The sequence below is a fragment of the Conger conger genome, chromosome 2 (assembly GCF_963514075.1).
Source record: "Conger conger chromosome 2, fConCon1.1, whole genome shotgun sequence".
NCBI classification, from domain to species: Eukaryota; Metazoa; Chordata; class Actinopteri; order Anguilliformes; family Congridae; genus Conger; species Conger conger.
In genome coordinates this window covers 17,578,587-17,593,117 of record NC_083761.1, presented here as the reverse complement: position 1 = coordinate 17,593,117, position 14,531 = coordinate 17,578,587, and the positions used below count along the sequence as shown (strand labels likewise).

At 41.0% G+C, this 14,531-nt stretch overlaps 1 protein-coding gene across 1 annotated transcript in view; it reads left to right on the top strand.

Moving 5' to 3' along the window:
• Positions 1 to 14,531, top strand: part of LOC133122485 (disintegrin and metalloproteinase domain-containing protein 12) — a 97,731-nt gene that overhangs the window by 41,214 nt on the left and 41,986 nt on the right. The window contains exon 4 of the mRNA XM_061232472.1: positions 7,718 to 7,796. Within this exon, the coding sequence (XP_061088456.1) occupies positions 7,718 to 7,796 (79 nt within the window). The remainder of the gene's footprint in view (positions 1 to 7,717; positions 7,797 to 14,531) is intronic.

Below are 14,531 nucleotides of genomic sequence, written 5' to 3'. Positions count from 1 at the left end.
GCGATTGGGTTTCATTATTACCAATGAGACCGCCCGATTTCTTTCCCTTTAAAAACAGTGCCAATTAACTCTGGGTGTGATGGAGGTTTCATTATTGCCAATCAGATCGCCCCATTTCTTTCCCTTTAAAAACAGCAGCAATTAACTCTGGTTGTGATGGGGGTTCATTATTGCCAATCAAATCGCCCCATTTCTTTCCCTTTAAAAACAGTGCATTAGCTCCACAGTCAATTGCTAATTTCGTCATGGCCAAAGAGCAAGCATATTATGAGAGGCTCTGTTTGGGAAACGCATTTTGGATGCATAACAAAGCACATAGTACAGTAGCAAACCGCACAAGCAAGTTTCTGTTGACATCCTCCCTATTGCGTTGTCCAACCCAAGTCGTCTCAAGTGGGTTTACTGCAGTCCATGAAGCTGCCAAACCTGGCGTAGGCAACACATATCTCATTTGTGGCAGGGAGAACTAGCATTTCCACTTGTGTACAGCATTTGTGCTTACGTTGCTACAAGAATAGGACCCATAGTGTCAATCCACAAAAACATAATTTAAACTTGGATGTATATTTGTGTAGTCGTGTATACGTCGTGTAGAAGTGCAATGTCTTGAATTAATATTTTTCCTGTGACCTGTCTTATTACGAAAAAGAATAAACAAAACCATTGACAAATCTCCCATCTTTATTAAAATGAGCGAAGTTACAGTCCAAGTGTCCCAAGTGCTGAGCCAAGACACAGAAGGGCATCTGAGACTAATCTGTCACCACCTGTCTGTTCCTTGGCTTTGTGTGCTCTGAAGCCCCAAATACCAGGGTGGACTATCAGCTGAACTGAGGTCAGTTTGGGTGGTGCAGTCACTTGTGGAATGGGAATTAGAACCACCAGCCACAGCTGTCGTGTTTGGTTTTTTCTCTCCTGGTCTGCCTTGTCTAATGGCCCATGAGGAAGTAAATAATGCCTGTGCTTGCAACTAACATTGACTTAAAGGAGGCCATCTTGTGGAGTTTTCAGATCAATGGAGTCAAAAGGACTGTTGTTGAAATGGCGTCAGCCTTTTCTAACTTTGAGTGAATTTATGGAGAAATGTCTGTATTTATTAACCCATCTTAGACACAGTTGGAACTGGGTCAAATAAATATGTAAAAGTGAACATGAAGGAAAAAAGAAAGCGTGAATCCCTCACTCTTGGCAACAAGATCAGTTTGTGAAGTATTTGTTTGTGTGAAATCTTCTTTTCTACAAAACTGATAAACAAGCATGATGATATACTCTCCCAGACAATGAGATAAAGGCAACAGGTCTTTTTTGCTTTCCTCCCAGATGAAAAATAAGATCCCCATCAGTCTTGCACGAGCACAGGAAAATGCCTTTTATTTCACCTGAGAATTCAATATAAGATCAATACAATCTTATTAACAGTGTTTTGCAACTAAATCGTTACAACTGTTATCCAAAATCTCAGGCCCCTCAACCTAGAGTGAAAACAGAATGATAGAAGAGGAAAGGAAAACAAGGATTCAAATACAGTTATGGTTTCAAATATATGATTCTATGTTATGGAACACTTTGGTATATGAGGATCCAATTTTCCTGTTTCCTGTTCCTTGTTTGCCTCATTTATCTGCTATGTTTGTCCCATTTATCTCATTTGTATCTTGCACTGTTTTCCCTTTTTTGTACATCGCTCCTGTGCAGGTTTTAGGAGAACCAGTTCAGACACAGAAGATCCACAGTTTGTTCTCTTGAGAAAAAAAGACAAAAAGCTGGGCTGACTCCTGAGGTTCAGTTGATGTGTGCACAGGGAGGCATTCTGTCACCTGTAAATATACTAGAATATCAGATTTCCTTTGATACTCGGATGGCTGGAAGTTGTAAACGAGTCACTCAGCATGTGTTATTATTGTTTGAGAAACTTGAATTGTCTGTTTTCTGTTCCCGTGGCAAAATTGTGTGACAGCCCCTTTGTAAAATGGTGCTGTACTATATAAAGAATGATTGACCTTTACTTTGTGAGACGGTCACAGACATGGGGAAAACTTATTTTCATCTGTATGAAATTTCATTGCCCACACAGAAAGCTGTCCATAATAAGACTTCCTGATCTGTCACAGAAATCTGCTGAGGATATTGTCCGCATTCTTCTGGAGATTATTTCAAAGGGTGTGAGAATGTGGGATGAGAATGGGAGTGGATGGGTTCTCGCTGTAATGCCATGTTTCCCTCACTCTCTGACTGGAAGATTGGTCTCGGCCTATTTTCTCATGATTGCGCCCATGGAGCGGTAGAGTTCTCTGTCATCTTTGGTTAATTCCAAGCTTTTGCTTATGTGAACTTACGTATTTTTGCGTCCTAGTCTAAAAGGGTGGAACTAATGAGCAGATGACCCCCTGCTGTGTGCATGTGTGTGAGTGTGCATGTGCATGTGTGTGTGTATTTGTGTGTGCGTGCACGCCTATTTGTGGAGGCATTTGTGTATATACCAAAACTGGCTTCTTTTTTGAAGCTCATTTCCTGGTCATGCTGTGCTCACTAGAGTCAGTGCGGTTGACTCCAGTATAGATCATTCAAAACTGTTTTCAATTGGTACAACTGAGTTCAAAATATGAAGTGAATAATTTTTTCACAAAAGAAAATGTAGTTGTAATTGGTGTTTTTTCTTCATTTAATGCCTCCCCATGTGCTGATTTCCTGATTTCTGAGTTATTGTGTTATTAGGGCAATACAGCAACACACTGTGGACGAATGATGTCACTCACACGCTTAGTGGAAGAGGCATATCGGCTTCCTTACAGCGCAGTCTCTGTCAAGTTGTACAAGATGGCTGAACCAGTAAACTTATTTGGCTTCAAAACACTTTTTAAGAGCCCGTAGATAATCAGTGGGTGATGTAACAGGCACTTGGTCCATTTATTTCTTACAGTCTAATGGTATATACATACCTGTATGTGTGTGCTCTTGTGTATTGTGTGTTCAGAGTTTTACTCTGAAGTGAGGTGTACTGACTGGGCTTTCTGATGTGCTGCATTAGAGCTCCTATAATTACATCTATCTAGAGAATTGACTTTATCTAGCAGCATAGAACCCACACAACACAAAAACAAAAATGAAAGTTAATTTTGGAATATGAAAGATGAAAGAATATACTTCACCTTCAACAGGAGCCAACATTTTAAAGATTCTTATTACAGCACACACTTGTTTGTTGAATACTGCCCACATTTGTTGTTTGTCAGTTAAATTCACGCCCACAGTTATGAGGGGTTTTTGTACAAAACCACAAAGGTCTTTAAATAATGATATACAAAAGAAATATGCAGGACCTTTGTGTCTTTGCTAGAAGGCACTCTTTAATCATATTTAACCTGTGGATTTCTAGAGAATTTCTTAATTAGATTGTTGTCTGAGTGTGATGAGTCTCAATAGGCTCTGTGGGTGGTAGGCTCAGTTATTATTGATTCAAACCATTATTAAATCTATGGAAATGAAGACAGTTGTGTCATCGCACTGGTTAAGTATAATTATGAACAGAGAGTATTTTTTCCCGGTAGTTAATAAAGACCTGCTGTTTCTTTGAGACTGAGCATCAAATTAAAATGCAGTTAAGAGAAACATCCTTACCTCCGACTGCATATGACTTAACACCACACCATAGTCACCTGCCTGTTATCAAACAGCATTTTGATGAATACAAATATAATTAAAATGATTTGTTTATCCAGTTTATTAGACAAAGCAGGAGACAATGCCTGCTGGAGCAAGAGCCTTACTCAAGGGCCCATCAGCTGTGCAGGTCTTATCTTTGTTACGCAAGTGCTTGAACCACTATCCTCTCGGGTCCCAGTCATGTACCTTAACCACTAGGCTACAGGCTACCCATTTACAGATCATTCAACATGGCCAGGGACGGCATAGCAAGAAGATGTAGTATGGATGGGACCAGAAATGTTGAGGAGTGGGAGTTTTGGAGAGTTTTTTTTTAGTTCTGTTAACTCTCTGACTGTCATGATTCTTATGACCCAGGTTACAGTCCTGACCACCTGCCGCTAATTGAGGTGCAATGCCACACCCAAGTCCTATCCCTTCAATCACTGACCACTCTCCACCGAAATCATCCACTGACTCACTGCACTGAATTTGTGCCAGTTAGCCCAAAGGCTGCTATGTGAAATGCTATGTGAAACTGCTATCGATGCAGCAGCTGCTTGGGTCTTGAGCTTGGAGCTCAGATGACAGGGCCCAAATCCCAATGAGCCAAATCAATAACTCAGAAGGAGGTTGTCTGAGGTTAGACTGTTATATCATGCCAATGCATCCTTCAGCTGCCTCCTGCAATTAGTAATGAAGGCCTAGTGAAAGCCTGACCGCAAACCAGGGAACACAAAAGTATTACATACTGTGGTCACGCACCCATCTTTTGGAAGAAATACCATTTCAAAACCATTTCAAAGTATTTTTTAAAAAGCATATGATGTATGAAACACAGATCCAGATAAAACATTTGACATAAAAAGTGATAGACTGGAAAATTGTCTGTAAGCAGCATTCCAAGATATGATTTGTCAGAAATCTCAGAATCAATTTGTTTAAGTCTTCTGCAGTGACTGATGTATCCATGACATTCCCAGTGTTTGCTGTTTGTATCTCCTTTTACGTTAGTTATTTATCTGACACTTTTCTCCAAAAGCGACCACAAGCTTTCCAGGTCCCAGTCAAGCACCTTAGCCAATAAACTGTGCCTACATCTGAGGCATCGGCAAAAGTGCTGGTTAGGAGTCTCAGCACAGCTCTGGAATCTCTAGAGACAAAAGTACTTCAGCTAATGAAGGTTCTATCAGTGAAAATGTCAATAAACACTCACACTCAAAGTACAAGAACATGACAGAATTCTCTATTGTATGGATATCTTTAGTTATACTTGTGCTATCAATGAAAACAATGAAATCTGAAGATTTCAAGGCTGTTTTACAAGACAAAAGGCATAATTCTGTTCCAATCTGTCGAGTGAACATTGACAGGGCCTTGACAGCCATTCGTAAACGTAAAAAACTTTACACGTTAGCTCTTGCTCTTACATCTGCCAATATAACTGCCAGTAATGGCACACTTAAAATTAGTGTCTCTGTTTATTCCATGGGAAACACATAAAGATCCTAAGCTGTTGAAAAGATTTGTAGAAATCAGTAAATGTCATGTACATGTTCATGATTAAAGGCGAGCAATGATGTGCTCGTTCCAAGTTTGTGTCCGTCACCCTAATGCTGAGTAAGAGTTGATTTGTTGATTTGGCTTTAGTTGAAGCAGAGGTAATTCACATCCAAATACGAATTTGGTTTCGCAATAAATCTCTGTTGCGCAGATGAGTGATTCCGAGAAGAAGGAGGTCCAAGGTCTGGCTGACTCAGTGTGTCTGTCTCAAACCGGAGACCCTTTGTGCCTTGGCTCTCCTTAATGCCTCACAGGCAACAAGGACAAGCCAGTCCTCCTCCTCATAATGGCCTGCGTGAAGTTCCAGCAGCGAGCATTCTTTTCTTTATTTCTGTTGTTTCATTTATCCCGCTGTTTTTCCTCTGAAATTTTGGGGTGTGTTCCGCGAACCCTGACTCGAAAGGACTAGTAAGGCAGCCATATCGAATGTGGGCTCCCTTGCGGATGAGTCGGATACATATGGATCTCATCACGATGGAGAGGGTCTTTTTTTTTAGAGTGTTTGTTTTAAGAGTTTGCGGAGGCAAGATGACTTCAGCCAGCTCTCAGCAGGTCGAAAAGGCTGCATTACCGTCGCAGATTGTCAGATTGTGCAGACACGGCATTGGCTCCAGGCCCACCTGCTCGTCGGGGAAACGGTGCTCGCCATCTCTCTACAAGCTTCGATGCTGTGCCGATCCCAGGCGTAATGTATTTTAAATGGGTCTAAATCCCCCTCCCCCACGTCTCATTAGATCACTGCTTATTGATACACTGAGTGGACATGGTTTCTGGTGTTTTAATTCACTGCAGGGCACTATTGGCTGGCTGTCTTGCCAGGAACTTTTCTGCATCTGCGTGGGGTGATGTGACAAAGCACCATTTTATGGATTCTTTTTCTGTATGGAAGCACCCTTCAGGTTTGAATGGGAATTAGTGAGTAATGCGGTAGCAGGGCACAGTGTTGCAATTCCCAGGATGCATTTCTACACCTGGTACTGTATTCTGATGCTTTCTGTGACTTTTGGAGGGTAGATTACAAGCACCTCCTGTGTTTTTTTTCTCGTCCTGGATACAGAGAGCATGCGCACACACAGACTCCATTAATCACGTTTTGCGATCGGTGGGCAGATGTTCTTGTTCTGCCTGTCTGACTCTGAAATCAGGCTTAATTAAGACATTTGTTCGTAAAAAAAGCAATAAATAATAAAAGATTGTTTTGATGCGCCAAGCTTCTGTCCCCTGTGATACTCTGAGTGCGATACTGTGATTGATCCCAGCTCCTTATTCCCATGGCATTTGAACAGAAAGACTAACAGACGCTGCATACCTCAACCTCTGTGTACTGAATTCTCAGCTGTGAGATCAGTAAAATGATCCAGCAACTGAGGGGTGGGTCTTTCCATTAGGTTATCTCCAACCAGACATCTGCTCATATCCTACAGTCACAAACACACACAGACACACAAACAAGAGCCACATATATACAGTGTGCTACATAAATGAACACATTAATACACATATGCATGCTCAAACACAACCAAACAACCAAATGTACACGTGTACAGCAGAGCTTTCTCTATCTGTATATCTCATGTACACACACTGTGACAAAGTTTGCTATTGCTTTGCCTCACAGAATGATTGAAAAAACATCTGAGATAGGGAGTTCCAAAAAATGCAAAGGGGGAACTGCAGTTTTTCACAACATAACTTTGCTTCTTACAAAATGGCCCCTCTTCTGCGGCTTACAAATCAGGTTTTGACCCGTGTCAGTTGCAATCACCAGCAGCTTCTGACACTGACAGAAGTTTAAGGTAGCCTGGAATTATAACAGAAAGTGTCGAATGGGATGTGTTAAACAGACATGCAGTAGCCTCGCACATGGATGTACTCTATATGTACACTCAGGGACCACTTTATTAGGTAGACCTGTACACCAGCTTGTTAATGCACATATTTAATCAGCCAATCATGTGGCAGCAACTAAATGCATAAAAGCATGCAGACATGGTAAAGAGGTTCAGCAGTTTTTCAGACCAAATATCAGTATGGAGAAGAAATGTGATCTAAGCGACTTTGACCGTGGAATGATTGTTGGTGCCAGACAGGGTGGTTTAAGTATTTCAGAAATTGCTGATCTCCTGGGAGTCTCTATAATTTGCAGAGAATGGTCAAAAAAACTAAAAACATCCAGTAGTAGAATTAATACATCTAAAAAATATGTCTAATAAATACCTAATAAAGTGCTCACTGAGTGTATATACACGATATAGTTATCAACTCATCAGGGAAAGAAAGGTAGAGCCTCATGACTGCACCGCTCCTCTCCTAACTGTCCATCATGTCTCTGTCCTCCAAATCCTTGGGTTTCTTTTATTTATTTACTTTATTGATGTTTTTGATAGAGTCCTAAAGCAAATAAATGGCTTTTTTTAAAGGTGAATCTTCAGAGATTGAGCTCTTACTGTAATTGTGATGTGTGGAACTTCAGCCTCATGTGTTTTGCCCTGTTTGTTTCTTTACTTCACAGGGGCCTGTTTGCCAGTCATTACACAGAGACTCACTACTTGGAGAATGGAAGTGTGGTCACGGGCTCTCCCAACTCTACGGTAGGGTGAAGACATTTCCGTGTGTTTGATTAAATGATCATACAGGGCAACAAACACATCCCCCAGTGACTTTATCTGCATTGGATCATTGTAGTCCAGATGGTTTTCACATTTTTTAGAGACTGGAGAGGCATTCAGAAAGACAGTAAGAGCTGGTAGAGTTCCTGGGTTTGGCCAGTCACAATATCCCTTGTGTGCAATACATTTACCTGTAGATCCTGTAGTATATAAAACATGTTTGTCATCTTGTAAAAATTGTGCTTGTATTATAGACCACATTATTGCAGGTAGTCTTTGGGTAGTTTTATAGTACCTTAGTTTTTTATATGCCCTTTCCCATATTTCTCCCAATATATAATGGCCTATGATATTAATTATGCTATTATTTTGTGAGAGCGCAAATTTGTGGCCCCATCTGAAGGATGTGATGCAAATTATCCGGCTTTGTCACACTGTAATCTAATATTTGGGCTTGCATAGACAAAAATGGTGGGTGCCACTTCATACGTAGCTGAACAGGTGGCCTGTGAGCACCTGACATTGCTTTTTAATATTTTGGGGTTTTTCATGGACCTGCAGCCATTCCTGGATAAGATTTCGAAAGCCCTGCAATGGATGCACTGATCTGTGATGCTGAGCTGCCTTCTCATAGAAAGAAAATATATAAAATAAGAGCACTTCCAATAACAACCTTCTCAAAACATATTTGGATAACTATCTTATGAAAACATATCTTTGTCTCTGAAAATTGAATCTGGCTAGTATTTTAATTCACCCGCAGATTTGTGTTTGATGAAACAAAGATATATCACTATCAAATAAACGGAAAAGAGAGTGGAACCTGAAGTGGAATACAGTTTTGAATCGGTCAAACATAGGTCACATTTTGTCCCTACGCACAGATTAGAGTAAAGATGAGATTCTATTGATAGCTAGTGCATGCATGAACACACACATAATGCTAATTACTACAAGACACAGTACTTTGTACGCATATTGGCATTCATAAACAGATTTCTCCTTAATTGATGATTCACAGGAACAGACTGCTTTGGGGGTGTTTTCATTCTAGTTTATGGTTCACATAGTGTCAAACATGAACATAAAAGTGAGGAATGTTGCTTGGATGTAAATGGATGAATTGATGTATTATCAGTGCTCCTCTGCCCTCTGTGTTCAATTCAGAATGGAGGGCAAAACATATAATATGAGAAATAGTCCACGCCATTGTAGCTACAGCACAAAACTCAGCGCTTCAGAGGCCAGGAAATTACCCTTTGCACAATGGGTCAGGGCTGTTCAGATGTGTGCAAGTTCAGTTTGATTCATGCCGCAAGTTTGCAAGCACAGTGATCGTCTTGCCAGGTCTGATTGGGGTCAGTATAACCATTTGTTGAAGTTTTCCTCAATCTGCTTCAAATTTGATCCTCAGTTAACTTTTTTCTGTGCTTAGTTTGTTATTTCAATGAGGTTTCCCAAAACAAGATCACCATGTGTTTTTTTTCTTAATGAATGCAATGCAAAATATAGTTGCTTAAACTCACTTTTTAGAGTTTTCTGACATTATATCCATATTATTTAGTGTGTGTTTTCAGTTGTCCCAGGCAGTTATTTTATGCAATGAAGGATATTTTAGGTACTTACAGACGTTTCTCGTGACCTTCACAATGGCTGGTATGGGACCATCAGAGGCACTTTTCTCATGCATAGTTACAGGAAACTGGAGCACGTCTTTCCATGAGCACAGCCGTCTCAGGCTGCTTGTGTTAAAAGGCATAGTTCCTCTTGAAGATGAGATTAAATGTAATTAAAAAAATAATAATCAGGCAATATATACAACATTTGCAACCGCTGGGGATAATATCCTGTTTCCAGGCTGTTTGGAGTTACTTGAAGTGTATGTTCTTGCTGTAAACACAAATCCATTGATGCCTCACACCAGACTTTACCCTATAAGGTCGGCATGTCCTGAAAAATGTATTCAAGAATTTAAAATATTATTCACCACACACAAAATGTGCCTGGACCAAATCAATGATATAAAGCAAAACTGAAATAATACCAAAAAACGAATATAACCCTTTAATTAAACAAAGGCAACTCACAAAAAGGAACAGTTGTTCTGGCTTTCACTTTTGATTCTGCTGAAAGGTTTTGAATTTTGAACCTTGGGCCAGTGGGAGTGGATGATGAGGAGTTTGGTTTTCAAGAAATAGAAAGAGCACAGAATAAAGAAAAGTTGAAGAGACCAAAAAAAACGTATAGTAGAAGACTTAAAATATACAGAGTATGGGAAAGAGATGTTGAATTCCACAGCCATTAAAAACATGGAACCGTTGGAACAATGGTGCACATTCACCTCATGAAATACAGTAAGCAGAGAGTGCACTGAGACTGAGGCTGCACCTTTCCAAATCTTCATCGTCGGACATATTGGAGAGTGCAGCAAATTCCTGTCATTCCACATAGCACAGACAATGAGAAAATTAAATTACAGAATCGGGACTCACCGGCCGACTTAATTTTGGGCACTAACCGGCTGGGGAAGAGGTGTCTGTGTGTGTGTGTGCGTGTGTGTGTGTTGGTGGGGAGTCACTGTTAATTCAGCCTGATTCACCATTGGGGGAAGAGGCTTGCCCTCATTCACACTATTGACAGGATCCAGTTCTTCTAATGGGAGTGTGTTTGTTTGACAAGCCGGCCTGCATTAGGGGTTCTGAGGCTGCAAATGTATTGGCCTGTCAGCACAGAGGCGGCTTGACGTATTTTCACGGGGGATTTGTGGCTAGGGCTATGTTAACAATAGCATATTCTTGGAGCTAGTAGTTCATGTCTGAACTTCACTGTCATTCTTCTTCAGTTTTGTTTATTTTATCGTCCCTAGCTTTATACTTTTTTATTGAAATAAAATATTCTTAATGATACAAGTGTTGTGTACAATGGGAACGTGCATAAATATAAAATTGCTTTCTTTAATATTCAGGCGGTAGATCCACTAAGAAAAATGACCAAACAAAGTTTATGCTGCGAACTGTGCATGCCATCTGCCATAATAAAGAGTAATCCACTAAAGTATCGATTTAAATCATGCAACCGATTAACTGCATAAAATGGTTAGTGAGCACAGTTAATGATGGTACAAAAGTACAGGACTATGACTCATGGAAATGAGTGAAAAAAAATGAGAAAGAGAAACAAGTTATCATCTGAACAGCTTTCCAGTATCTTTCCAGTGTGGGTCAATCCTAACTTTCCAAACGTAATTTGAGAAATGTATTTACAGTGGAAAGGTCTTAGATGTGGAGCACAGTCATCATTTCAGAACATTTGCATAAATATTTGTCATTTTGGCACTAAAATCTATCTAGATAATACAGCTGAAATATGCATGACCCAGATGGAACAATGGCCGAATTTTCCCTGGTAGTGCACTTGCACGCACTTTCCATCCACTGTGAGTGCTTTGTGGATTGTACATTGTTTTTTCAGGCACTTTGCGATGGTTTAATGGGTGCGAAAGCTTCGCAATCCTTTGGGAAATTCCCCTTCAGCTTTTTATAACCCATTTTTCCTGTTCTCCAAATTTGGAATGCCTGATTGCAGCTGAAAGCGTGTCCCTCTGCTACAACGACCTCTGCCAATTCAGGAGAGCAGTGACAAGTATGTGCACACTCTGAAGTTTGTATAGCTATCACATCTTTTCACTCTGCATCCGATATGCTGAGCTGTACAGCAGCTGGCAACAGCAGACTGCAGCTGCCTGCTTGACCAATGAGTTGTTCATTTGTGACTGGCGAGGCTGAACTCTGCTGATTGGCCCTCACCATCCAGAGATGAAGCTACAAGACGGCCAACAATGTGCCATCACTCAGGACTGCAGGACGGAGCTGGCATTGGCACGGTCAGAGTTATATTCTAGACTGTGGGGTGCGACAGTGCACCAAAGGCTATTGCTCAACCTGCAATACGCCATTAGACATCCCCATTGCCTTTCATCTATGAAGGCCACGGTGGTCGAAGAATAATCAGAAGGTGAGAATTGACAAGGAAGTTGAGAAGGTACAATAATAGTGAAAGCAGCTGGGATAACAGGTGGGAAACTCTGGCCCCCTTATCCTTGCTCTGCCCCGTGTAATGCTGAACCAGAACTCCTACATTTATCCTCAGGCCAGTACTCCTTAATAAGCCTTGCCTTGGTGGTGCTGTCAGCTTGTTTCCCCTTTGTCCCACTTTCTCAATGTGGAAAAAAGCAGTGGAACACCCTTGGCAGAAATAGCCATGTCGGTCTCTGGCTCGCTGCCTGCCCATGAAAAAGGCTATTTACAGCTGCTTTATTAAGACTAGACTGTCATTATGACATTAAAGAAACATGATGTGGCCTGTATTAACGTAAATGCTAAACTTAGCACTTTAATATTACTTTAATGCTTTCATATTTAATGTATGGGGACTATGTCAGCCTTTTTTGATCTTGGGCATTAGCATAAATCAGTAATGGTTTTTGTTGGTGGAAGATGTGGCTGGTTCCTGCCACATCTCCCTGAGTCTTTTGTTATTGGTCTTCATTAAGAAAACCAGTGTAGTATGATGACAGAGTGAGTCATGCACAAATGAGAAGGTCCTAAGACGTTGGGCCAATAGAACGCTTTGGCCAATGACCAAGGTTCCCATATTGAAAATACATGACTGTTTGTCAAATGACATGGTTCTGAGACTGATACTTAAAGCATATGAGATTTGTGGTGCCCACCTTGAAATTCTTGACATCCACATTTTACAGAAATAATGCTCTTTGGAACTGATCATAGATCAGAATCCACAATATATGGTTGAGGTTTTGGTTGGAGTTGAAAGAATGCATAAATTCTGTGAAAAGAAATCTCAAAAGCACTTGAAAAGTCCTTGAATTTTTGCCATCGTATTAGGCCGGTGGGAACGCTTCAACGGGACAAACGACAAGTCAACAGTGACCATGGGGTTCACCAGAGCAGCTGTACACTACCAGTAGTCAGGGTGTAATTCAGTGGAACACTTGATAGGGGTAAATTAAATTCCTGTGAGACAAGTGAGCAATTTCATGATAATGGTAACCCACCATGTGGTTGGTCTTAACAGTTAAAACCGCAAACATGCCAGCTGAACAGTGAGCCCACTCCGAAAATACCAGGGCAAGTATTTCCTCCTGAAGTTCAATATTGACTTTTGGATAGTTTTTCCTCGGAGTCTCACCGCGTGGCGTGCTCGACGGTGTGGCAACTGAACCCTCGGCGCTTGAAAAGAGGCGTGCCAGCCATAACACGGGATCCGTGTTTTCACTCCAAACCAGACGCTTCCTCCCCCGACAGGCGGCCTTTGTCCACACTTTGCTCACGCTGCTGGAACTGGGGTGGGCAGGTAGGCAGAAAGAGAGTGCATGCCCCCCCACCACAGCCTAAATGTTTTTTCACAGTACAGTCCTCCACAGTACACACCACTCCATGTGTGAACCAACAAATAAAAATTGCCGTGAGGCTGATTTGTGTCCAGTGTGCCAGCAGCCCTATATTACACTCTTTGTATTAGCCCTCCACCATATCTCTATGCCAACTAGAACAGAGGCTGTACTTTTGCTGTACATAACGTACCGTATGTATGTTTTTCCTCATCAGATTTTCCTCATCAAAGGCCTCCACTGCCAAAATCAATGCATTGCCTTTGGCAATAAATAGTAGCCAGCTGATGAATGAAAAAAACATTATTCCTTCTTATCTCTTTAAAGACTCATTTGATGTGATGCCAGTATTTTCATTAACACCTGTTAACACTGCTGGTACTGTTCCTGCCTGCTTCAAATACACAATGGTTCAGTCTCTTCTCAAAAAGCCTAACCTTGACTCCAGAACACTTTTTGACTTTCTTTTCCAAAATCATGGAAAAAGTAGTTCTTAACAATTGTTGTCTTTCTTCAGTAATAATGATATTCTCAAAATGTTCCTGTCTGCTTTCAGAGCGCTTCATAGCACAAAGTCTGCCCTCCTGAAGGTGACAGGTGACCTTCTACTTGCTGTTGATGTGCTATTTTAATCCTATTTGATCTCAGAGCCACTTTCAACACTGCCTACCATAACATACTCATTTGAACGTCTTGAAAGTGTGATCAGCTTTCAGGGTACAGCCCTAAAATGCTTTATGTCCTACCTTAGGCATTGGACCTTATCAGTCAACATCAACAGTCACTCCTCCACCTGCCTCACCTGCAGGGTCCCTCAGAGGTCAATCTTTGGGCCGATCCTCTTTTCTATGTATATGCAATATCTCTTTTCGATAGCTGAGTCGATGATACTCTTCCTCCCTTTTGAAACTCAATGACCTCTCTTCTTTTGTGACCTAGAGAAAATCTTCTGTGCTTTCTTCATTTTTCAGCTAGATTCTTGTAGTTCTCTCTATGCTAGTGTCAGTCAGTCAATCTTGTCTCATTTACAATTAGTACAGAAGGCTGCTGCTAATAGATTACTTACTGGTATGAAGTAGAGGGACCACATCAGCCATCTTAGCATATTTACATCTTCCAGTCTACTTTAGAGTCCCTTAAGGTTTAACTTTTTAAATCTTATATTACTGACCTACTTTGCCCTTACTCTACCCCTAGGTCACTAAGGTCTTCCACCCAGTTGCTTTTGGTTTAAGCTCAGGGGTGACTGTGTTTTTGCGGTCTTTGCTCTGGGGCTGTGGAACAGCCTTCCACTCAACATCAGG